The sequence below is a fragment of the Carlito syrichta genome, unplaced genomic scaffold, assembly GCF_000164805.1.
Source record: "Carlito syrichta isolate Samal-C Ts95f unplaced genomic scaffold, Tarsius_syrichta-2.0.1 Scaffold314770, whole genome shotgun sequence".
NCBI classification, from domain to species: Eukaryota; Metazoa; Chordata; class Mammalia; order Primates; family Tarsiidae; genus Carlito; species Carlito syrichta.
This window is the reverse complement of record NW_007258866.1, coordinates 451,604-477,256: the sequence shown is the minus strand read 5'-3', so window position 1 is coordinate 477,256 and position 25,653 is coordinate 451,604. Positions and strand designations below refer to the sequence as shown.

At 51.3% G+C, this 25,653-nt stretch overlaps 1 protein-coding gene and 1 pseudogene across 1 annotated transcript in view; both read left to right on the top strand.

Moving 5' to 3' along the window:
• Nucleotides 1–17,726, top strand: part of ENTPD7 (ectonucleoside triphosphate diphosphohydrolase 7) — a 50,909-nt gene extending 33,183 nt beyond the window's left edge. Inside the window, exons 8-12 of the mRNA XM_008071867.2 lie at nt 8,269–8,435; nt 11,522–11,846; nt 14,383–14,468; nt 15,342–15,503; nt 17,459–17,726. Coding sequence (XP_008070058.1) covers nt 8,269–8,435; nt 11,522–11,846; nt 14,383–14,468; nt 15,342–15,503; nt 17,459–17,690 — 972 coding nt within the window. The 3' untranslated portion in view covers nt 17,691–17,726. The remainder of the gene's footprint in view (nt 1–8,268; nt 8,436–11,521; nt 11,847–14,382; nt 14,469–15,341; nt 15,504–17,458) is intronic.
• LOC103274416 lies at nt 4,341–4,617 on the top strand (annotated as a pseudogene).
• Nucleotides 17,727–25,653: the final 7,927 nt, after the last annotated feature.

Genomic DNA, 25,653 nt, shown 5'->3' with positions numbered 1-25,653 from the left:
TGCCCGGCTAATTTTTTTGATTTATTGTAGAGATGAGGTCTCACCAAGTTGCCCAGGCAGGTCTTAAACCCCGGGATTATAGGCTGAGCCACCGAGCCTGGCTTTATAACTTTTCTTACCAAAGATACATCTTTATATTCATATCTTTTTTAATATCTTTCTTTCCCACTTACTGTTTCTTTTTTCTTTTTCCTTTTAATAGATAACTTATCTAAATTCATAATTTGAATTAACCCTTAAATAACAAAATATAATTTTATTTGTAGAGTGCAGATATAAATCCACAAATGCCTGCATATAAAGAACTTCTGGCCATTTCTATTCTCATTTCAGTGCCATTTGAAATGGATTCATAGATGAGTTTTGGAGGCAACAGACCATTTGGATGGATGGGTCATCTTTGTTTTCAAGACATTTAAAAATGTAAGAGAATTAAATTGAGTTAATGGTGGAAATGGTCTGTTCCCACCCATTTCCAGCTGTGAGTAGGCAGATTTGCTAGGACCTTCTCTAGATCACTGAATTGCAGTTTAAAAGGTGCCCGAGGATGTGAAAGAAAGGTTGGCCCGAGGCTTTTGGAAAAGGAGCCAGGCGGGAGTGACCAGTTCCCGTGTCCTGTCCAGTGTCCAACGCTTCATCTGTCCAGCAGAAGAGGTTAGCCAGGTGCAGGAAAGCGACCAGACTTCCTTTTCCAAAAGCTCTTTAGCAAACCTTACATAATAGGCAGTGGCCCCGTATGGAGGAGGGGTGGTTGGCTTAGAGGGAGCAGTGAGTTCCTCAGGGGGAATGAGTCCAAGACATGTAAAGGATAGATTTATTTAAAATTCCCAAAGAGTCAGTAGGTTTATGAAATTTAGCAAGGCGCATTTGACAGTCTTTACACAGGTCGTGACTTTGAGACAGAGCCATGTAGGTTTGGACATGAGGAACCTCAGACTATTGAGAGGAGTTGTGACAGAAAAGATTAAGCTGCCAAATAATTTTATAGGCAAGAGCTCTATGTAATGGGCCAGGCCTCTTGGTCCAGAGGGCTGTATTTTGGCCAGGGTGTTTTGCATAAAAAGATTACCTTTCTTTTTGAGAGTTGGGGGATCAAACTTACACCAGTTCTTGATGATACAGCCCAGACGCAAGTCTGAAGGGGTGGAGGGGCTTTGTCGTGTGATGGGAACGGGAAAGTTATTGGCTGCTGTTTCCTTTGGGGTGTTCCTCTGAGGGAAAAAGGTTAGGGGTCAGCTGCGACTTCCCTCAGGACATCCTGTTGAGGAAAAGAGGTTACCTGGCATCCGCTAGGGGACACGAAGTTCACTCTCTGTGGAGCGCCCCACCAGATAGGATCTCCCAGCTGGGATCAACAGCACTAAAACTAGCAGTGCTGGATAATCAGTCCAAGTCGGGGAAAGAAGTGGCACCAAGGGACGCTCGCTGTCAAGGCTGCATGAGATCACCTGGTCTGGTAACGTCTGAGGCAAGATGGTCGGCCGGGCCCATGGGAGAAAAGGAGAGGTGGGGAGCGAAACCCGAGCAAAGTGAGGGCGGGACTCAGAAGCCGGCAAAGAGCGGCCTCCACCAGGTTCCAGGGACTCCACTTATCAGTGCTCACAGCCCGTAGCAGTCAGTTAGGGAGGAAGGAGAAGAGAAGCCAGAGTCTCACGTGGCGTGTCCAGGTATCGCCCCGGGAGGGCTGTCGCTGCACGTTGGGAACAAGATCCCAGCAGTGAGGAGGCAGAGATGAAGGGAAGGCTGGGTCTTTCTCCCTTGGGCCAGGCGGACTAATCTGCTCCCACTCAGGCCTTCCAGTCACTTCAGGGAGTCGCCCTGGTCAGATACCATCAGTTGCCAGGAGGGATACTAGGGTTATCCCTGGAAAGGCCGAAAGGAGCTCTGTCCCTCACCAATACAGGCCAGAGCGCAGAGAGCTTCTGGTCTTTCCAGGGAGTTGCCCCGACCAGAGACTGTCAGTTTTCTCCGGGCTTGTACATAGCTCCCTGAGGGTCCCGAGCTGGAAGCAACGGAGGAGAGTAGACGATTTCCCACTCCCCGTACAGGTCACCAGACTGACTTCTCCCGAGTCAATTAGAGCAGAGAAACGGGTTCACTGAGTACACTGTGAAGGTGCAGCAGGCAAGACAGCGAGAAGGGAGTGTCTGCCCAGACACTTTTGGGCACCTCTGCAAGGAATAGACATGTTAGTAACCTGCCCCCAAAAGCTTGTAGCTGATGTATCGGCGGAGACAGCCAGTGATATCAGGCGGATCATACCAGTGCTGCTCATTTGATCCAAGCCAGGGTTTCTCGTCCTCGGCAATGTTGACATTCTGGGCTGGATAATTCTTCGTTATGGAGGGCTGTCCTGTGCATCATATGTATGATAGTTAGCAGCATCTGCCCTCTAAGACAGATGTCCGCAGCCCCTAGTAAACAGTCCAAGGACTGTTAGGAACCAGGCCACACAGCAGGAGGTGAGCAGTGGGTGCATGAGCGAAGCTTCATCTGTGTTGACAGCCACTCCCCATCGCTGGCACGACTGCCTGAGCTCCTCCTCCTGTCAGATCAGCAGGTGGCATCGGATGCTCCTAGGAGCCCGAACTCTATTGTGAACTGTGCCTGTGAGGGATGTAGGTTGCATGCTCCTCATGAACATCCGATGCCTGATCATCTGAGACGGAGCTGAAGCGATGATGCTAGCCCTGGGGAGTGCTGCAAATACAGATTACCATTAGCATGAGGTTTGACTGGACAGAGACCATAATAAATCAATGGCTTGTAGACTCATATCAAAATAGTAATTTCACAATAATGATCTCATTATATATCATGGTGAAATAATAGAAATAAAATGCACAATAAATGTAATGTACTTGAATCATCTGAAACCATCCCCCCACCCTGGCCTGTGGAAAATTGTCCTCCAGACTGATACCTGCTGTCAGAAAGGTTGACGACCACTGCTCTACAAGATGCCAGCAACAACCCTCCCCACCCCAGTTGTGCTCGTCAAAAATGTCTCCAGACATTGCCAAATGTCCACTTGGGGCGGAGTGGAGGTTGCCCATGGCTGAAACCCTCTGGTTGAAGCAGAGAGCTGTGGCAGTGTGGGGCCTGGCAGGGTCATCTCAGTTTGCAAGGGCTTGAAGGGGAGCCACGTGGGCTGCATGGAAGGTGCATACCTGGGCCTCGGGTGACCGCAGGCCGTGGCACAGCAGAGGAGGAGAGGAGGCCATCAGCAGGGAGGCCAAGACGTCTCGGCTGCACAGAGGATCTTCAGGCACGGTGGGAGGTCGAGCTGGGAGGTCCAGTGGCGTCAGACCAGGGCAGTGCTCGGGGCCGCCTTGGGGCTGGGCACCAGCAAAGGGTTTGGCCAGGCCAGGCCCGTGGGCCTCAGTTTCCTCATCCGCCAAACGATTCAACTCCAGCTCCCTCCCGCCCTGCGTGTTGTGTGACTGTGATCTGATCCGTCCAGGAGAAAGAAACGCAGGTCAGGGGACCGGGGTGAGCGGCGAGGGGGGCAGAGCCAGGCCTGTCAGTGGAACGGAAGGGCGGGCAGGCGCCAAGGGGTGTTTGGGATGAACAGCCAGTGTCACCGGGCGAGGGACGCAGTGTGGGTAGGCCGAGGAAGCTGTGGGCCTAGCCCAGGCAGCCAGAAGGGTGCGGCACCATCACTGAGAGAAGGGCCCCAGGGAAGGGCGGGGTTGACGCGGAGCGGGTCGTGTGGTGCCCGAGGTCGGGACGGGAGCGTCCATCTGGCCTCCTGGCTCTGAAGACCTCAGACCAGGGAGTTCAGTTCGCGGTATGTTGACCTCGGGACATCCAAGGAACACGTGTCGAAATATCCTCGGCCGGGCTCGGTGGCTCAGCCTGTAATCTCAGCGCTTTGGGAGGCCGAGGTGCGTGGATTGCCTGAGCCCACGGGTTCGAGACCCGCCTGGGCAACTTGGCGAGACCTCATCTCTACAATAAATCAAAAATTAGCCAGGCATGGTAGCGCGCACCTGTAGTTCCAGCTACGTGGAAGGCTGAGGTGGAAGGATTGCCGGAGCCCAGCAGGTCGAGGCTGCGGTGGCCGGGAGTGTGCCACTGCGCTCCAGTCTGGGTGACAGAGTGAGACTCCAACTCAAAAAAAAAAAAGAAAAATCCTCAACACTGCTAGAAATGTGCTGTTGGCAGTCAACATTTCATGCCAGGGTTGGAGATTTGGGAAACTAACTGGGCTGTGAGACTTTTCAGTCTATGTTTGTTGGTGAGTACTCAACGGGTAAAATGAGGCATGGTTCTGATACTAAGATATGGGTGACAAGTAGCACGGGGGCTTAAAATCTTAAAGAAATGACTTCGCCACCATGGCTGACATGGAAGATGGTGAGGAGCCCTGCACTCTGGCCTCTCACTTTGGGGGCGCAGCCTCCAAGTCGGGAGGCGACAAAATGTTCTCTCTCAAGAAGTGGAATGCGGTGGCCCTGTGGAGCTGGGCCGTGGAGTGCGATATGGGCGCCATCTGCAGGGTCTGGACGCCTGTCTTAGATGCCAAGCTGAAAACCAACAAGAGGATTGATTGTGTTGTAGTCTGGTGAGAATGTAGTCACTCCTTCCACAACTGCTGCATGTCCCCGTGGGTGAAACAGACTATCGCTGCCCTCTCTGCCAGCAGGACTAGGTCTAAAGAATTGGCCAGTGAGAGTGGCAGGCGGCTTTCCTAGTGCAGTTGTTTGGAGCCCTGGTTGGATCTTGTTATCAAGTGCCCTACAGAGGCCAGAACATTCCGGGGGACTAATTCTTCAAATGGGAGCCGATGGAGCTGTGGTCCTTTGGGGCTCATCAAAGGCATGGCTCAGCATTTCTTCTGTTTTATTTTCAGAAATTCTCTGCAATGAAGAAGGTAATTTATTAAAGATGTTCTTTCCTACTTCTGTGGTGTGTGTGGCACACTGCTTAGAAACACTATAAAAAAAGAGAGAACTCCATACTGAATGACCGTGATCATCGACTTATTGATACACAACCTGCAGTGGGAAAAGTCCCATTCAGAGGACTATTTGCATGCTTATAGGTGATGGGTTAAAAAAGAAGGTGATAGACCGGTGCTGTGACTCAGCCTGTCATCCCAGCACTTTGGGAGGCTGAAGTGAGAGGATTGCCTGAGCCCAGGGGTTCAAGACCAGCCTGGGCAACTTAGCGAGACCTCGTCTCTACAATTTAAAAAAATTGCCGGGCTTGGTAGCACACGCCTGTAGTTTCGGCTACTTGGAAGGTTGAGGCAGAAGGTCGGCACTGGGGTTGCCATGAGTATGCCACTGCACTCCAGCCTGGGTGACAGAGTGAGACTCCAACTCAAAAAAAAAAAAAAGAAGGTGATAGTAACAAAGTACAGTTTAAAACCAAAAAAAAAAAACTTTTTTGTGTACAGATTTAGAAAGTAACACTGGTTTAGAAAGAAAGAAAGTTTACACACAACAATGTAATGGCTTTTAAAGATGAATCTCATCGGTGCATGGGGAAAAGGAGAGAAATACGATTCCTCTTTGCCACTGGATTGTGGGTGCTTTGCATGGCACTCATTTCAGTAGGTTAGTAGTAGTGCCTCGTTGTTGTTTATATGTACATTTTCCCAATGAAAAATCAACTTGATAATTTTGTTTTTGAGTCGGAGTCTCACCATCACCCAGACTGGAGTGCAGTAGTATACTCATGGCCACTGCAGCCTCAACTTGCTGGGCTCAGGTAGTCCTGTCCCAGCCTTCCAAGTAGCTGGAACCACAGGCACGCGCCACCACACCCGGCTAATTTTTTAATTTATTGTAGAAACGAGGTCTCACCAAGTTGCCCAGGCTGGTCTCGAACCCATGGGCTCAGGCAGTCCTCTTGCTTCAGTCTCCTGAAGTCTTGGGATTACAGGCGTGAGCCACTGCACCCAGCAATCATTTTTTATATTTATTTTAGAGGTTTCTCTTTAGGTCTTTTCTCATTGTTTAATTGAATTACATGTTTTATATTGTCCAGTTGTAATTTAGCTTGAATATTCATGATAAAAGTAATTTGCTATATATGTGATATGCAAGTGTACTCTCCAAACAAAAAAAGAAAAAAGGAGAGAAACAATGAGACAACACAGTAGCATTTAAAAAAATTTAACTCTACATGCCTGACATATATCTATTTTTACAATTCACAAAGTTGTGCACATTCACAAAGTGGTGCAGCCACCACTACTGGATTCCAGAACATTTCATCACCCCAAAAGAAAGCCTGTATTCACTCCCCATTGGCAGTCACTCCCCGGCACCCCCTCTTTCCAGCCCTGATCACGACTAATCTACGCTCTGGATCAGTACATTTGCCAGTCTGGGCATTTCACATACATGGACTCATGCGGTATGTGGTGTTTGTGTTTGGCTTCTTTCACTTAGCATCATGTTTCCGAGGTTCATCCATGTCGTGGTATATGGCAGCTCTTCATTCCGTGTGTGGCTAGTGGCATGCCCTTGTGTAACTGACGGTGCCACGTTTTGTTTACCCATTCATCCACTGACGGACATTTGGGTGGGTTCCACTCTTGGGCTGTCCGGAGCCTGCTGTGAACATCACATACACAGCCTTTGGGTCTCTTGGGTATATGCCTAGAAGTGGAATTGCTGGACACAATAGCATTTTCACAAATTAAAAACATTCTAAATAATCTCCGCTTTGTAACAATACCCATGCACAGAACTTACATGTTGAAGACATAAGAATGATCGTCATGGCAGGGGGTGGGACGGGAGTAGGTAAGAGGGAATAAATACCTAAAACAAAGAGAGGCTTTGCCATGACAGTGTGCCCTGAGCTGAGGATGTGACTAATTCAACCTCTGCACCTGGGGTGCCCCCACAAAAGAAAGTACAGCACATTTCCCCTGGAGGTGCTATGAAATTGAGGTTTCCCAACCTCAGACCTGTCACGAGCCACATCAGGGTTTCTTGGAAAGAAAAGACCACAGAATAGATCTCATGATGATCCCCCAGATTCCTTACAGTTATATTTATTAAAGGATTTTTTTCCTAATTTTAAAAATAATTCATTCCCAGGCTGGGCATAGTGAATCACATCCATAATCCCAACATTTTTGGAGGCTGAGGTTGGAGGATGGCTTGACCCTGGGAGTTTTTTGGGGGTTTTTTGTTTTGTCTTTTTTGAGTTGGAGTCTCACTCTGTTGCCCAGACTGGCATGCAGTAGCTGTTCCCGGCCACCGCAGTCTTGACCTGCTGGGTTCCGGCGATCCTTCCGCCTCAGCCTTCCAAGTAGCTGGAACTACAGGCGTGCTACCACGCCCAGCTAATTTTTTTTGATTTATTGTAGATCCGAGGTCTCGCCAAGTTGCCCAGGCGGGTCTCGAACCCACGGGCTCAGACAATCCACTCACCTCAGCCTCCCAAAGGCGCGGGATTACATGCTGAGCCACCAAGCCCGGCTGACCCTGGGAGTTTAAGACCAGCCTTGGCAACATAGCAAGACCTCATCTCTATACCATACGTATAAATATAAATAATATATATTTATAACATAAATATATCAATTTAAAAGAATATATACATATATATGTTAATATATAAGATATATATGAATATATATTATAAGATATATTAATTTAAAAAGAAAAATATAACACATTCCCATTGTGGAAAATGGGAAAATATTGAAAAGTACTGGCAAGAAAATTATATCATCTGAAATAATCCTGCCCCCTACATAAACTAGATAGTCTCCAATTGAGTGTTTAGTCCCTAATTTAGCTTCTAATTTGTACTTCTTGGTACAGTCTTGTCACTTTATGTCTTTATGTAAATAATGCTATGAGGATGACAGACTGCTGCAAGATAGCTTAAGGAATAGTCACAGAAAATGAAGTGTGTTAGCAGTGTTGGAGCTTTCTAGAAATCAGCCAGGCCAGGCGTGGTGGCTCATGTCTATAATCCCAGCACTTTGGGAGGCCGAGGTGAGAGGTTGGCCTGAGCCCATGGGCTCGAGATCAGCCTGGGTAACTTGGTGAGACCTCGTCTCTACAATAAATCAAAACATTAGCCGAGCGTGGTGGTGTGTGCCTGTAGTTCTGCCTACTTGGAAGACTAAGGCGGAAGGATTGCCTGAGCCTAGCAGGTGGAGGCTGCAGTGGTCGTGATCGTGCCACTGCACTTCAGCCTAGGCAACAGAGTGAGACTCCGACTCAAATAAAAAAAAGAAAAGAAATCAGCCCAAACTAAAATTTCCCCTTTTCTCTTGATACTGCATTACAGGAGGAAGCTGCCAAGATCCTGCTGGCCGAGTTCAACCTGGGCTGTGACGTGCAACACACGGAGCACGTGTACAGGGTTTATGTCACCACCTTCCTGGGTTTTGGGGGCAACTTTGCCCGACAGCGCTACGAAGACCTTGTGCTGAATGAAACGCTTAACAAAAACAGGTACGTTTGCCATGGGATCTGAGTTTCTAAAGTGGAACGTTGACAGGCTGCAGATACCAGGGAGTCACACCCTCCTAAGACAGATAAACCTTTGCCTCCTTCTTTTTTTTTTTTTGAGTTGGAGTCTCACTCTGTCTCCCAGGCTGGAGTGCAGTGACATGCTCAAGGCCACCACAGCCTCAACCTGCTGGGCTCCAGCGATTCTTCTGCCTCAGCCTTCCGAGTAGCTGGAATTACAGGCACATGCAACCACGCCCGGCTAATTTTTTATTTTTATTGTAGAGACGAGGTCTCGCCAAGTTGCCTGGACTGGTCTCGAACCTGGGGACTTAGGCAATCCACTCTCCTTGGCCTCCCAAAGTGCTGGGATTACAGATTGAGCTACTGAGCCCGGCCACCTTGTTCCTCCTTTTCAACCACCCCTGCCAGTGGGGTAGCATCTCATAGGGACCCTTTTCTAGCAGTCTCTCCTAGTCTGGGTGAGAGTGCATTCTGATCGGTTACTAAGACTCAGAAAAAGTATAGTAAGCCAGGCATGGTGACACCCTTCGGAAGACTGAGGTAGGAGGATCACTTGAGACCAGGAGTTCGAAACCAGCCTGGGCAACAAAGTGAGACTTCGTCTCTACAAAAAATAGAAAAAATAGCTGGGCATGGTGGCACATACCTGTAGTTCCAGCAAATACGGATGCAAGGCTGTGGTGAACTCTGATCGTGCCACTGAACTCCAGCCCGGGCAACAGGTGGGACCTTGTCTCAAAAGAAAAAAAAGTCACAGCAGCTTATTGTGATTTCTTGCTGTGTCCCACGTCCAGACACGTAGTAGACCACTTCCATCGTGGGCGGAGAGATGAAAAGCATGTGCAGGTAAAACGAACATTTATGACGGTCCCTCATGGAGTCCAGAATAGCCGGTTTTTCCTCCAGCATCAGACAGATCGTGGATTCTCCCTTTGAGCACAGATGAAGATCACAATGTACACATCGTCGTGGGGCTCCTTTCAGTATTAAAATTACTCATCATCGTGCACAGTGAAGGAAGGACAATGGAAGGCGGAGTTCTTTTCTCCTGGAAAATGTGCCCTTTAGCTAGAGACACCAGCTTGGAGAGGCGCTGCCGCACACCGTCTGGGCTCGCTCTTCCACAGCGAGTGGCTGCCGTCTCTGTAGAGCCTCGCTGTCCTTTTTGTCCATGTCCGTCTCAGTCACTAAGAGTTCAAGGCATTTGGAGAGGATGCTGGACGACTGGTGGCTGCGTTAAGACCGAGCGGTGTGTCCAGAAAGGGCCCCGAAGTCCATGCACACGTTGCTTGAGCTGAGGCCTTCGGCTTGCTCCTGAGGCCATGCCGACATGGCAGGGACCTTTGCTGTGACAGTTCGCACCAGTTTGGTTCCTTCCCTTGGCTGTGCTTCCTTTTCCTGCTTCTTCCTGTGTTGCTCTGCTGTTCCTCCTTCTGTCTGCTGCGTTCCGGAGCCTCTGAACCTCTCACCAGGCTGCATCTTCTTTGACACGAGGGCATCTTCTTGCCAAGTTGCTAAGTCACCTATTCAGGTGACCGATGAGGAAAAGGCATGTTGGGGGTCGCTGCTGATCTGCGAGAGAAACCTCTGCTTCCTGGGTGGCAAAAAACAGCGGGGTTCTCTTCTTCGTGACGAGGCTCTGAGTGTTCCTTAGAGTTGGTGTCTCATCCTCGACACAGTTGGGTTCCAGCCGTTCCAAAGTCTTTCTGTTCCCACCCTCAAATGAGGGTGTTCCTTGGGTCAGCTTCATCCTGGAAAGTCCCTCTTCTACGTCTGTTTGAAAAGTGATGGGTGATTCACTGCAGCGGGCAAACTTACCTGGCCTCTACTTTGTTTCTGTCCTTGGCCGGACCTGCATGTTAATCTCTTTCAGGCATGAGAATCCAGTCGCTAGGCAAGTGTAGACGTCCCACAACGGGAACTGTGTGGCCATGGGGGAATCAGACCTCCCCAGGCGCCAGGCCCTGCAGGTGTTTCCTGGAGCTGCTGCTCCTCCTGCTCCGTCCCAGCCCGCTTGTTTACAGCGGGCACGTGCCCCATCGCCAGCCATGGCTAGTGCACTGCCACGTAGTCCCCTCTTCAGGACATCCTCCCCACAGTGCTTTCCCCCTCACCTCCTGCCAGGTGCGTCTTTTTTTTTTTGAGTTGGAGTCTCACTCTGTCGCCCAGGCTGGACACTCACGGCCACCACAGCCTCAACCTGCTGGTCTCAGGCAATCCTTCTGCCTCAGCCTTCCAAGTAGCTGGAACTGCAGGTGTGCGCCACCACGCCCAACTAATTTTTCTTGATTTACTGTAGAGACGAGGTCTCACCAAGTTGCCCAGGCTGGTCTCGAACCCCTGGGCTCAGTCAATCCTCTTGCCTCGGCCTCCCAGAGTGCTAAGATGACAGGTGGGAGCCACCACGCCCAGCTGCCAGTTGCATCTTCAAACACTAGCACCACACTCAGCATGGTAAGAGCCATGCAGCTTTAAGAGGCCTGTGGGAATGAACGTCCCTGCCCGGGCCACTCAACACGGGAACATACGCATGCTGACCGCAGAAGGGGCCAGACCAGGCACCGCCATACTTCTCACACTCTCTTTCTCCGAAATTTAATGTGTTCACATTCGATGTGCAGATGGGCCTGGTGTGGTGGCTCATGCCTGTCATCCTAGCGCTTTGGGAGGCCAGAGCAGGATTGCTTGAGCCCTGGAGTTCAAGATCAACCTGGGCAATACAATGAGACGTCATCTGTACAAAATATCAAAGAATCGGCTGAGCATGGTGGCACATGCCTGTAGTCCCAGCTACTCGGGAGGCTAAGGTGAGAGGACTGCCTGAGCCCCGGAGTTTGAGGCTGCAGTGAGCCGTGACTGTGCCGCTGCGCTCCAGTCTGGGCAACAGAGTGAGACCCCACCTCAAAGGAAAAAAAGCGCGTGCGATGCCGCTGCATGGCGGTGCTCCATCCCTGCTTCTGGGGACATCGCAAAGATGAGCGCAGAACGAGTGGGAGGGCGTCGCGAGCCTCAGACCAGGCTGAGCACAGGCTGACGCGTTTTGCCTGTTTCTGCCACCGTGACAGATTGCTGGGCCAGAAGACAGGCCTGACGCCCGACAACCCCTTTCTGGATCCCTGCCTGCCTGTGGGGCTCACGGACGTGGTGGAGAGGAGCCGCCAGGCCCTGCACGTGCGGGGCCGGGGCGACTGGGCCAGCTGTGGGGCCCTGCTGAGCCCGCTGCTGGCCCGCTCCAACGCCAGCCAGGCCTCGCTGAACGGCATCTACCAGTCGCCCATCGACTTCAACAACAGCGAGTTCTACGGCTTCTCCGAGTTCTTCTACTGCACGGAGGACGTGTTGCGCATCGGCGGCCGCTACCACGGGCCGACGTTCGCCAAGGCGGCTCAGGTGAGCATTCACAGTCACGGTGACGCCTGCTGGCGGCGCGTCTGGAGGCTGCCTGACTGCGCCAGGCACTGTAGTCCGGGCTCGCCTGAGCCTTCGCAGGGCGCTTCGAGTTCTCGCTTTACAGATGAGGAAGTGGCCTCGGGGAAGTCAAGGCGCGAGCTGTGCTGTTCCGCCTTCTGACCCGTCGCGTTCAGGGTCCCAAGGCGTCCTGTCCTCAAACTGTCACGCAGGTGTAAAACTGTGGTGGCGGCAGATGCGTCCTCTTTCAGTTTTCCAGTAGTCTTGCTTGGGGTTAGGGCCCAAAAGTGTCACCTCCAGGACTTCCCCTGGCTGGGTGTTCTCAGTTGTCATGTGCTTTTGGCGAGGATGTCACCCAGGTGGATACGTCCATTTTCTTTTTCTTGGTTTGAGCTGTTAGGAGGCCAGAGTGATGTGGGGTCACTTGGAATATTAGATGTTGTGGAAAGTCGTGATGGTGAAAGTCTTGTTGAAATTTACAACAGAAGGGATGAACATTCACTTTGGGCAGGCTGTGGGGAGCCATGATCACACCAGTGCACTGCAGCCTGGGCAGCACGGGGAGAGCCCAACTCAGACACAAATGGCATGCGATACAGCCGTGGGTAGTGCTCAGTCCTTGCTTCCAGGGAGGTCATGAGGATCATTTTTGGAGGACCCAAGAAACCGGAATTATCTCTCAGAGGGTAGGCCCTTGTTGTACACTTGGAATTTGTTCCTCCAAATCAAACGATCAACACTGAGAAGGTTGTGTCACGATTTGCGGAAGAAACGTCCCGAGTTGTGACAAGCAGGTGACTGGTTCTTCCACCACGACGAAGCACCTGCCCGTGCCATGCTGTGTGTTCATCAGTTTTTGACCAGAAACAGCATGACCCCCGTGCCCCCCCACCCCATTCACCCAGTCTGCCTCAAGTTACTTGTTTTTTGTTTCCTTGGATGAACAAAGTCCTCTAGGGGAAACATGTTGCTGATGTGGAAGAAGTGAAACAAAACACAGCAGAAGCCCTAAAAGGCAACAAAACTGACAAGTTCAAAAACTGTTTTGAGCAGGGGAAAAGCTCTTGGTAGGTGTCTTCCATACAACAGAGAGGACTTTGAAGGTGACTGAAGTTTAAAGCTGTAAGACTAGCTACATAGTTCGTTCATAAATTCTGTTTTGGGGCTTCACCGCTTACATAGGACTTGAGCATTGTATGGGCTTCAGTCTTTGGTTGGGAAGGCAGTGAACGCATAGCCAGCCTTCCGTAGTTCCCGCTTTCATTTACAGTGAGCTCTTTGCATTCTTCTGTCTCCCTCTAATCATTTTCATCAGAGAAACTCTGTGGGAAGAATCCAACCTCATCTTTATTCATTTCTTTCTGCTTTCTTAGATTCTAAACCCCTCTTGGGTAAGACTTCTGCTAGGATAGTGCCTGCAGCCACTGTTCTGCTCCCAAAAGGCAATCCCAGGAGTCCTGCGGATCACCGGGTGTGTGGGCTCTTCTGCTCCCACTCTTGAAATGCCCCCCATCTCCCCTCCTTTCCAGATCCCAGGGCTCCCCAACTCTGTGGCCTGGCCCCTCCTCTTATCACGAACATCCTTTTTTTTTTTTTTTTTTTTTTGAGTTGGGGTCTCACTTGGTCACCCAGGCTGGAGTGCAGTGGCATGCTCACAGCCACCCCTGTGTTGAACTGCTGGGCTCTGGTGATCCTTCTGCCTCAGCCTTCCAAGTAGCCAGAACTAAAGGTGTGCACTACCACGCCTGGCTAATTTTTGATTTATTGTAGAGATGAGGTCTCGCCAAGTTGCCCGGGCTGGTCTCAAACCCATGGGCTCAGGCAGTCCACTTGCCTTGGCCTCCCAAAGTGCTGGGATTTTCGTCGTACGTTGCTGCTTGCTGGTAGCTTAACATGGTCTCTGTCCCTAGGAAGAGAGGTGCTTTGTTCCTTTACTTTTTTACTCTGACTCAAGTGCTCTCTTCCCAGAGCTGCCTTCGTGGCCACCCTGTCCAGAACGACAGTCCTCCCATGTGACTGACTGCCCTTCCTGCTTTGTTCTTCTCCTGAGCACTTAGGTCATCTCACATACTCCTATGTGTCCGTGTGTGTATTTATTTCTCGTCTGTCTCCTACCACTGAGGTGGAAGCTTCATGAGGACAGGTGTCTCCGTCTGTCTTATTCACTGCTTGACCCCTGGCACCTAGAGTAACACGTGGCACACAGCAGACCCTCAGTGAAGTCTGCTGAACACACCGCAAGGAGCGATGCTTCTGGAGAGAATGGCAACACGGAGGCACCAGACAGGCTTCTGGGCCCTCTGGGCATGTGCTTTCCCTGCGCCTGCCGGTCCCGTGTGAGGAGAGCGAGGCCGTCTTTGGCCTCTGGTGTTGCCATTCCTCGCCCTCACATTACCTCCTCTGAGCCCTGAGAGCTTTCGGAGCCTTGCGGGCTGGCTTGGCCATAGACACGGGCGACAGAGTGAAGACGGCCTGGCGCAGCGAGCTCAGCATGGGTCACGCCGTTTCTGCTTTCCAGGATTACTGCGGCATGGCGTGGTCGGTGCTAACGCAGAGATTCAAGAGCGGCCTCTTCTCGTCCCATGCAGATGAGCATCGGCTCAAGTAAGTCCCTCCCTGCTCCGCCTCAGATGCGGCCTTAAAACGTCAGAGCAGACCGTAATGAGGCAGAGAGTGAGTACCGGTCAGATGGGGTGTTTCGCTGGAGGGGCACCTGGTTACTTCAGAGCTGGCTCTCTGAGGGGCGGGGGGCCAGGATAGTTTATTTTAGCAAAGCCAAGGGAAATCGGTGGCTGTCGAAGAGCGTTCTCACCAAGTGGCTTGACATCAAAAGTGATGATCTTTCAAAAAACTTTATTATACAAAATACCAAACAAACAGAAAGCAGAGAGAATAATAACGGAAGCCCTCATGTAACTTTCACACAACTTCAAGCAACATCAACATTTTGTAGTTTGGTTCATTGGTCCTTCCGTTTTTTTAAACGTTTTAGTTTTAAAATTTTAAGTATGAGCAAAGTTCCCAGAGCGTCACGAGCCCCCGTGTGCCCGTCCCCCACTCCTCGGCCTGCGGCGTCTGCTCCTGGCCAGTCTTGGTTTCATCTGACTTCTCACCCACCCTCCCCTCGTCCTGCAAGTGGGTGATTTTGAAGCAAATCCCAGACGCCTTATAAAGACAGTTGTGGATAGGGAAGACAGGGACTCTCTGAAAAAAAGAGAGAGAGAAAAAAATAAAGAAAAAACAACAAAAAGAGAGAAAAGGAAAACACAAGCCTCAATACCACACCAACAGGTCATCTTCATTTTGGCGGTAAACTCCAGCTAAAGTGGGCTCGGATTTGGCGCCACCTAGAGGTGAGAAGGGTGAAGTGGGGAGAGGCGGTCTTGCCATGTGGTGGAAATCCGGCGTGGCTTACCGCAGAAGCAGCATTCAGATCTTCTTTTTAAAATGTAATCACTGATCATTTTGGCCACACAGATACCAGTGTTTCAAGTCAGCCTGGATGTACCAAGTCCTCCACGAAGGATTCCACTTTCCCTATGACTACCCAAACCTGCGGACAGCCCAGCTGGTGTACGACCGAGAGGTGCAGTGGACGCTGGGAGCCATTCTGTATAAAACACGATTCTTACCTCTCAGGTAAAGCGGGACCGGCCACGCTGGTAGCTTGAATTCAGAGGATGTGAGGCTTTCTAAGTGACCCTCCTCCCACCCCACAAAAACCAAGCCAACTGCCACCACTTCCACGAGTCGCTGTTTCTAACCAGGCATGTTGAAACAGAAAGAAGCTTGAGCGTTATTGGTCTAGAGTCTGTTACTCAGCTTCGCCATTTCAGAAACTCGGCGTTACCTGTTCACCCACAGCCAGTCAGTGTGTAGAACTGAGCTCTCACGATCACTCTCAAGACACTGGCTGTAAATGGGAATGTCATTCCTGTTACCCAGAAGGCCTGTCTGACTGGAAACCCGGGCAAGGCTGTCGGTAGAGGGCATCTTTCCTAATGGGTCGCAACACTCTAGAAGTTGTGTCACTGGCCTGGCAGGCTTTCTGGGTCAGAACAAAGGCCATGAGAGGTTTTCTCTTTTTTATTTTTTTTTGACTTGGAATCTCACTCTGTCACCCAGGCTGGAGTGCAGTGGCATGCTCACAGCCACCCCAGCATTGACCTGCTGGGCTCAGGCAATCCTGCCTCAGCCTTACAAGTAGCTAGAACAACAGCTGCACACCACCATGCCTGGCTAATTTTTTTATTTACTGTAGAGATGAGGTCTCACGAGGTTGCCCAGGCTGGTCTCGTACCCCTAAGCTCAGGCGATCTTGCCTTCGCCTCCAAAGTGCTGGGATTACAGGCATGAGCCACCATGCCTGGTACATGAGAGATTTTCAGGGGGACATTTCCCTCAAGCTGTGCTAGTCGAAGCCTTGCTGCAGGTGTGCTCAGATACTTGGGACCATTTTCGGGTACTCTCTCCCCTGGACTGGCCCAGATAAACTAACATGGATTTTCTATCTTTGGTGTCCATCACAAGTAGGGCCGGTGACAGAAGTGAGGGAGTGGGCTGGGTGGGGGTTGGGCCCTGGAGAATGTGCCCTAACACACAGGCTGGTTATGTCATGCAGAAGTGCTGTCCTGGCATGGGCCTGTTCGCACTTGTCTAGAGAAGCGGGAAGTCCACATTTGATAGGAAGTCTTTCGGCTTAGAGTCCCATTCTAAAAGACACTGTGGGTGGAACAAGACACGACGAGCTCTGGGGTCACAGCCACTGACCAGTGGCTTTGCTCTAGCTGGGCAGACCGCTGCACTTGGGTCTTCCTGTCTCTTTATGTGTTCTAGATTATAACACAATGGATCAGGTAACAGCTTTCTTTAAATATATCCTCGATCTGGCCGGGCTCAGTGGCTCAGCCTGTAATCCCAGCACTTTGGGAGGCCAAGGTGAGAGGACTGCCTGAGCCCGTGGGTTCGAGACCCACCTGGGCCACTTGGCGAGACCTCATCTCTACAATAAATCAAAAATGAGCCGGGCATGGTAGCGCGCGCCTGTAGTTCCGGCTACGTGGAAGACTGAGGCGCAAGGATTGCCGGAGCCCAGTAGGTTGAGGCTGCGGTGGCTGGGAGCGTGCCATTGCCCTCCAGCCTGACAGAGTGAGACTCCAACTCAAAATATATATATATATATATCTCCTAGATCCTAAGGAAACATAGCAAGAAGGCAGGTCGTGTCTACGTCTTGATTGCATCAGGGATCCCCCATTCTCATCAGTGCCGGTTTTGCAGCCTGTATTCCAAGATTCATGCTACAGATGGCCCGTCTAGTCTCTCTGTTGGTTTTGGGCATCAGTTTCAAAGGCCTTCCGGTTGATGCCCTTGAGGGCCCAGCCCGTGAGACCCACCTGCAGGTCGTGAGAAGGGCAGCCAGGAGGAGTCTCATAACTGCCCTGGGCGGGGACGCCCTTCCGCGAGGCTTGCCCTGCGGAGCCAGGGCCATGGGATGTCTGTGGGTGGAATCCCTGGGCAGCACCATTGGCCTTTCAAATCCGCATCGGTGCCTCCCTCTGAAACTAACGGGGTCTCCCCCCCACCCCTCCCAGGGATCTCCGGCAGGAAGGAGCCCGGCCGGCCCACGGCAGCTGGCTCCGCCTCTCCTTCGTGTACAACCACTATCTCTTCTTCGCCTGCATTCTGGTGGTGCTGCTGGCCATCGTCCTGTACCTGCTGCGGCTGCGCCGAATCCACCGCCGGCAGACGCGCGCCTCGGCCTCGCTGGACCTGCTGTGGCTTGAGGAGGTGGTGCCCAGGATCGGGGTGCAGGTGGGGCCGTGAGGCCGGCCAGGCCCAGGCAGCTCGCCGAGCTCCCCCACGGCCTTGTCCTGGCCTCTGGTGCCGTGTGGCCTCCACCGTCAATTTCCCCGTCAGCTCCTCCTCGGTACCCAGGGCCTCGTCTCTGAGAGAAGGTGTGATGCAGCCTGTGAGGGACTCAGTGACGAGAGACTGGTGCTAACACGGGGACCAGGCTTCGTGTATCTGAAGCATGCTTCACTCCCTCAGGTGCGAGGTCTGCAGTCTCCCCGGTCCTCGCCTTCCAAGGCCTGGAGATTGGCATCGGGCACGCTGGAAGCCTGGTTAAAACCAAACTCGGAGCATCCGATGCAAAACTGGGCCATCTAGCAAGTGCAGCCGCCCCTCTTCTCTGTAACAGAGAGACTGTCTGGGTGGAGACCCACAGCCTTTGGTAGAAAACCAAGAGTTGTGCAGTTCTGTGGACTGGACAGAATTTCCAGGCAACCAAAATAACATTTCCTTGCTACTTGACAAAGAAGCCATCATGGGTGTGATCCAAGATCCTGCCCCAGCATTGCGGATGTCACTACACGACGTTCACAGTTAGAACCCTTCCATGGCCCATGCAAGACTTGACGGTGTCTTATCTGGTGCCTGGTATGACCAGGATGGACAATGATCCCATATCAGGGTGCCTCACAGGCTGTTTGGGCATTAATTTTATTTTTCGAGCCTTAAGTGTGCCTGCAGGATGGAAAAGCTGATGGGGCTGGAACCAGGATTCGCCTGGTTTCAGGGCACTGTCCCCAGGCCTGTTTTTGAGTCCTTGTACAGGAAGATTCAAAGAGAATTCATTCATTTCACTGCTGAGATTGATATGTAGTTTGGGGAGCGTGTTGGGTTGTGTTGAAAGGAAAGAAAAACAGGATCAGGAGAGCGGGCAACGGCAATACATTCCTGGCTCTTCTTTGTTCATTACTGTTAAGAAATAGTTTTCTCAATTTCCAACTCTTGGAATGTCTGAAAGGGAGTAGATTCGCAACTCTAGAATGGAGAGGTCTGTTAGAAAGCCCTCTGGGAGCTTTCAGCAGTCACGACAGTTTCCGCTGATGCAAAGAGGAAGGGCCGTTGTGGTGGCGCCCTCCTCTACGACCCTTCCAGAGCTCTGCCTCTGCGCACACGTCGCCTGCAGGCTGCACAAGGATGTCCCTCTCTCCAGCTCCCCGTGGAGTCATCCTGGTACTTTGCCCTTTCCTGTGCGTAGCCTTGAATGTCCTGTCCACAAATGTGCTCCCAAGGCTGAAGAAACTTTCTTATCTTTTTGTCCATCTTTTATTTCCAGATTAGATGAATAGGGGAAAAAGTCCCTGACTTCAAAGTGGAACTCTTCAAAATAGATTCCATGCTGGGAGCAGCAAGGAATTCAGAGATGGAAAACAAAGATAAGTAATTAAGAGCCTCCTAGGCCGGGTTGGGTGGCTCAGCCTGTCATCCCAGCACTTTGGGAGGCTGAGGCAAGTGGATTGCCTGAGCCCGCGGGTTCGAGACCAGTCCAAGCAACTTGGCCAGACCTTGTCTCTACAATAAATCAAAAATCAGCCAGGCATGGTAGCTAGCAGTCACTGGCTGCTTGGAAAGCTGAGGCAGAAGGATTGCCGGAGCCCAGCAGGTCGACGCTGGGGTGGCTGTGAGTGTGCCACCGCACTCCAGCCTGGGCAGGGAAGGGAGACTTCAACTCAGAAAAAAAAAATGAGCCCCCTAGAAATAAACTAAGATGAAAATTAAGAGTGCTGACTCGGGTGGTGAAGGGCTGACAGGTCTTAAATTGTTTTCGAAGCAGATAAGCATGGGCCCAACATGCCGAGACTCTTAGGGTTTCTTTTGGAATCATCTTCCACCTGTCTGTAGGGCTTCTGTCACAGCAATTTCCTTTCATTTTTAAAACTTCCCAATTGCCTTGATTTTCTTTTCCCATCTGTGTCCTGTGACTGAGCCCTTGCCTTATGAATGCCACTTCCAAGTCAGGTTGAAATGCGTTTTTGCTGGCCATTGCCTACTCAGGTAGCTTTTCCTTTCCCCCTCACTTGGTTTCCAGATGCCACTTTTGGTTTTCTTGTGACACCGAGACAGTGGGCCACTCGCAGGCTGCCTGCCTGGCTCACAGGGATCACATTCATGTGCTCAGAGTCCGAAAGCTCTTGCTGGTGAAGCTGCTCTTCCTGTCCCAATAGAAGCAGCCCCCATTTGTTAAGCATTTATGATGTATGAGCCCCTCTGTTAGGAAGTTTGTGTGTATTATTTAATCATTTCAGCAGCCTTCCAGATCGATATGACTATGTTCTTTTCCTAGCCGAGAATCTCAGGATACCTACATTTACCATGTTTTCAATATAAACGTGTTCCTTGGTCTTAATCTATTCTCAATGGTCTTTGAGTTTGTGTTTAGCGTGTGATCTGTTCATTGTTTCAGCACTGTGGGATCCAGGCTTGTCTTTATTACCATGAGTCAGGCGTCCAGGAGTTCCGTAACATAAGTCAGGAGGAGACATTTCTGCCATCCCCCTCGGAGGAGCTGAGTATGGTGCTGGCTCCAGTGCGTCTTCCATGCTCCCAGTTAATAGATTTTGAAATGCAATCCCATTCCTGGAAACAGAAGCATTCCTTCCTGGCTAGAACCAGTGACACACAGACGACTTCCTTACCACGAAGCGATCTTGCTTGCCGGAGCAGAGGTCTGTCTTGCCCCACCCTCTGCCCCCTGGTAGCCTTCTGTTTCCAAGGATCTCTTTTCCACTTGCCTTCCTGCACTTGAGTGGTTCCCCCATGAGGATAATTCTGGTGTCATAAAGCCCACAAGCCCCTGGTCTTGCTGAATCTTACCAACCCTCTTGCTAACAGCGGCAGTGAGCCAGGCGACAGATGTCGGGGTCATCGGCTCAGGGGTCTGATGCTCAGCCCATCCCTGCCCTTGGAATTGTCACCAGAACATAACGAAGATGTGTAAAATGCCCGTTTCCGTGGCGTGACTTTCATTCAAGAACATGCAGTGAACGCTGAGCCCAACGACGCCATCTTTCTCTCGGCTCCCTCAGCTCCTTGCATTTCCTTGGCCTGGGAAATGTTCATCGCTTTCCACCAAACTCATATTTGTTCTCTGCCTTCCAAAGGATTCTGCCCCTCCCCCGCCTCAGCCTTTAACTACAAGGCCTGGGCAGCGATTACTGAAAGGTGGTTGATTGAAAGCTTGCCACGCACTTGCTAAGCTAGTCTTTTTAGGCATTAACATTTATTATCACATCCGTATTTACATCTTTGAAATAAATAACGTACACTTCTCACTGGTATTATCTCAACAGCTGCTTCCGCCCTTCCCTGTCTCACAGTTCCGTGTTTTGCTTTCCGTCAGGGTGGAAGACAAGTGGGTGGTGTCGCTGAAGGGAGATACGGACTTAGCGAACAGCAGCCCCGGGTGCGAGGCCTGGCTTTGCCACTTACCATTTCTGGAACCCAGGCAAGTCGTTGCCCTCTCCAGATCGGTTCTCATCTGTACACCAAGGTGGCCAGACAAGATAAGGAACTAAAGACGGGAGACAGGGCAGAAAAGTCACGTGGCTTTTGGAAAGAGGATTTTGGCCTTCGGTTTAAAAGACCAGGCTGCCCCAGCCTCCTAGTTTACCCACGGCCCTCGATGGGAGTGGCGTTTCGGCAGCCATCATTGGAAACACGTTTCAGAAGATGAGCGTCTTAGAGCTGGGATTTTTTTTTTTTTTTTTTGAGTTGGAGTCTCGCTGTCGCCCAGACTGGAGTGCAGTGGCCGCTCCCGGCCACCGCAGCCTCGACCTGCTGGGCTCCGGCGACCCTTCCGCCTCAGCCTTCCGAGTAGCTGGAACTACAGGCGCACGCTACCAGGCCCAGCTAATTTTTTTTGATTTATGGTAGAGATGAGGTCTCACCTGCCCAGGCGAGATGAGGTCTCGAGCCCGCAGGCTCAGGCAATCCACTCACCTCAGCCTCCCAGAGGCGCGGGATCACAGGCTGAGATTTTAAAGGTCGCTGGCCAACCGCCTTGATGAAACTGGGGCGCAGCATGGCTACAGTATATAGTAGGTACGAAGTCACAGCAAGTGGCCTCCTGGACCCCAGGTTTCTCTGTTCTCTGTAACACACACACGCTCCCGCTTCGACAGACGGCTGCGGCGAATTGCTCGTTGACAGAATGTTTCTGTGAGTTACTTCAACAGAACCTGTTCTTTGTGATGCAACAGTCACAATGAACCACGCCGCGTCTTCATGACTGCTTCTGGTGAGCATCTGTGACTGCTTTGCTCACGTTTAAGAGTAACCTTTGCAAGAAACACTTAGAAATAGTGAAATGGTGCCAGGTTTCCACGACATCTATTCTAGCGTCTGTATTTCATTTTGTTTCTGTTTTGAGTCAGAGTCTCACTCTGTCACCAAGGCTGGAGTGCTGTGGCACACTCATGGCCACTGCCGACTCCACCTGCTGGGCTCAGGTGATCTTTCCACCTCAGCCTTCCAAGTAGCCGGAACCACAGGTGTGTGCTGCCACGCCCTGCTAATTTTTGATCTATTGTACAGACGAGGTCTCGCCAAGTTGCCCAGGCGGGTCTTGAAGCCCTGGGCTCAGGTAGTCCTCTTGCCTTCGCCTCCACCTCCCAAAGTGCTGGGATTACAGGTGTGAGCCACCATGCCCAGTTTGTATTTCTTTTAATACTGTAAAATTTTACAACTCTTTTAAATGATTTTCTTAATTCTGTACAACTTTCTTGACAGCGGCATCCAAGCAACTCATAAGATGGTGGCAGTCTCAATGAAGGTATAAACGCTACTAAATCTACCTCATTAAAGAATTTGGTTGTAATTCTTGGGCAGTTTCCAAATTCTCTTACAGAACCAGAGTGCTGTTGCTTTTTGTTTCTTTCAACTTCTTTTCAAACGAATTCAGAACTAGTACTTTCCTTTTGGCTGTGGTATTTGGTGTGTAACTTCATTCTGATCGCGACTAAGACTTAAGGTAGGGCCAGGCTCGGTGACTCAGCCTGTCATCCCAGCACTTTGGGAGGCCAAGGCGAGTGAACTGCCTGAGCCCGCGGGTACGAGACCAGCCCAGGCAACTTGGCGAGACCTCGTCTCCACAATAAATAAAAGAAAATTAGCCGGGTGTGGGAGCACACACGCCTGTAGTTCTGGCTACTTGGAAGGCTGAGGTGGAAGGATTGCCAGAGCCCAGCGGGTCAACCCTGGCGTGGCCATGAGTGTGTCACTGAACTCCAGCCTGGGCGATAGAGTGAGATTCCAACTCAGAAAAAGACTTACGGCAGAAATAGCAAATGTTTCCAATTCTCTGGGATTAGCGTCTTAGGTAAGCTGGCTTCAGAGTCCTGCCGTTGGCCGTGAGCTCTGCCAACCCATGAGGATTCGTGGGTGCTACCAAAAAGACCACTGTTAAAATCAAGGGCTCAAACCACAGGCTGTGCCTCGATTGATGAAGAATGAAGCATCCCTGGAACCAGATGCCTTCAGTCATGTCTCGTGTTCCTCAGGGCTGCGTTCTCGGCTCTCTGACCGGGGTCTTGCTCTGACTGGAAAGCTGTGGCGCCCTGTCCGGGTGTCCAGCCACCTCCTGGTTCTGTTGCTGTGGGCGGCTTGTGAAAGCCTTCTTTAGGGCTGCTTTGTCTGCTTCCCCTCTTGTATCCTGATGGACTTCCCACGAGTCAGTACACGTTTCCCTGTTGCGCGAATGTTTCGTTATTTTCGTTTTGCCAGGACAGTCATCAGAGGGACCAGGAGGAACCACACAGCCGTTGAAAATCTGAGCAATAAGGAGATCCTTTTATGTGTGAAACTGAGTCATCACTCAGAAGGGCTTTCACTTTTAAAGTGTCATCAGCCATTGCTCGCCATTTTTATAAAACAAAGTCGAAACGTTTTCCGAGTCCCAGGATGTTCACAGCCAGCCATACGTGCACTTCGTGGCAACTGTGGCCACGGCTGCTCCGGGCAGCCACGCGTCGCCTCTGGTGGCCGCCACTCCTCCTGCAGAGCACCCGCCAGAGCTGGCCTGTGGCCTGGGAAAGCTCTGCCCCTGATTCGCTTCAAAAAGTCCCTCTCTGCTAGCAGGGAGCCCGGAGAGACACTTCAGCTTCTAGTATTTCTGCTACCACGTTGTGCTGAAGATCCCATCCCACCATCCCCTTCGGTTGAAGTCTGTGCTGCGTCTCCCCCGCTGTTTCTACCTTGATCGCTGGCCTCCACAGGGTGTGCTGAAAGACATCTTTTGATTATGATCCACAACGAGACGCTCCGCGCTTTAATAAACCAGAGGCCGCCAGCACCCGTTGCTTTGGGGGGCTAAGATGGAACGCTTTTCGAATGCTTCCCATTAAATAATAATTCTGCCGAACGGTTCTTGAAGTTCTCACTGGCAAGTGCTGTAAGTCAGCATTGAGGAAAACTGGGACGCATGTTAGAGGTGATGCGTCCTCCCTCACGCGGGGACGTGGGTGTGTGTGTGGCCCAGGCTGCTATACAGCCCCGTTTGTCCCAGGACAGCTGTAGATAGCACTGGTTACCCCCGAGTCACCATTATGGGTGCAGGTCTTTGCGAACAGCATCACTCCAAATGGCTGCTAGTCGCTACCCCAAGTGGATGCATTTGCCAGCGACGCTAAATACAAAACATCCTGGGTTGGCCGATGAAGAAAGCCATGTGTTTCCATTTCCTTCACGTTTTAGAAACAATTTGGCCGGGCTCGGGCACGTTTTAAAAACAATTTAGCCTGTAATCCCAGCGCTTTGGGAGGCTGAGGTGAGTGGATTGCCTGAGCCTGCAGGTTCGAGACATGCCCGGGCAACTTGGCGAGACCTCATCTCGACAATAAATCAAAAACTAGCCGGGCGTGGTAGCGCGCGCCTGTAGTTCCAGCTACTTGGAAGGCTGAGGTGGGAGGATCACCGGAGCCCAGCAGGCCGAGGCTGCGGTGGCCGGGACGGGCCACTGCACTCCAGTCTGGGAGACAGAGTGAGACTCACACTCAAAAAAAAACAATTGGCAGAACTGCTGAGAGACCTTTGAAAACATTGAGGAGAATTAATTTCATCCTCTAGGTGATGATTTCTTCTGAAAGAGGAGTCTGGGATGTCCATCTGTAGTCCTTCGTTTTCCATGAACTCACGCATTCATTCATTCACTCTTTGGTATGTGCCTGGGGGTGCTGAGAGTAACAAAGACAATTGCCACTTGCCAGGAGCTCACAGGCCACACAACACCGTGACACAGCTAACTGCAGCCAGATCTGTAGCAAAAGAAAAGTGTTAAGTAAAACATCTGAAGCCTAAACTTATCAGATGAGCTGCTACCTTCTTTGGGGAAGCTATGGAAGCGTCTACACGTGGGCCTCGGGTTGGGCTCCACCGCCCTCCGCCGACTCCTGTCCCAAGGACAACCTGGGCTTGGGGATGGGGAGACAGTGTGTGGGAACCCGCCAGGACTGCAGTTCCCTGTCTTCAAAGAATTATCTAGAAGCTAGTCAACAGCCGATTCACATGCTAATTGGGTCGACACAGAAGCCGAAGACAGGGTGGGGAATGGGAGTAAGCTGGCCAGAACTTTCTAGAGTGATGAGGCTGTTTAAGGACCCAAGGCTGCCGTGGTCCCCAAGTCTGCCTGCACACTGGAGTCTTCGGGGGAACTCAACAAATGGGCCCGCTTTGGCCCCCAGAGTGGGCGCTTTCATTGTTCTCGCAGGAGGCGTGGGCTTTGGGCGTTAAGACTCCAATGTGAGTGGCATCTAGGCCGTGGCATGAGCCCGGCGGGGGCCAGTCTTGAAACTCCTGTCGACCTCGTTCCGAGGCGGCAGGTGGTCAGCGCGCAGGTCATCGATGGAATTAGTCCTCAGCACCGGGCGCTTTCGAATTAAAATCTAGATATTTGGCTTCTGGGAAAAACTAGATCTGACCCCTGGACCCACAGAGCGGCAGCCAG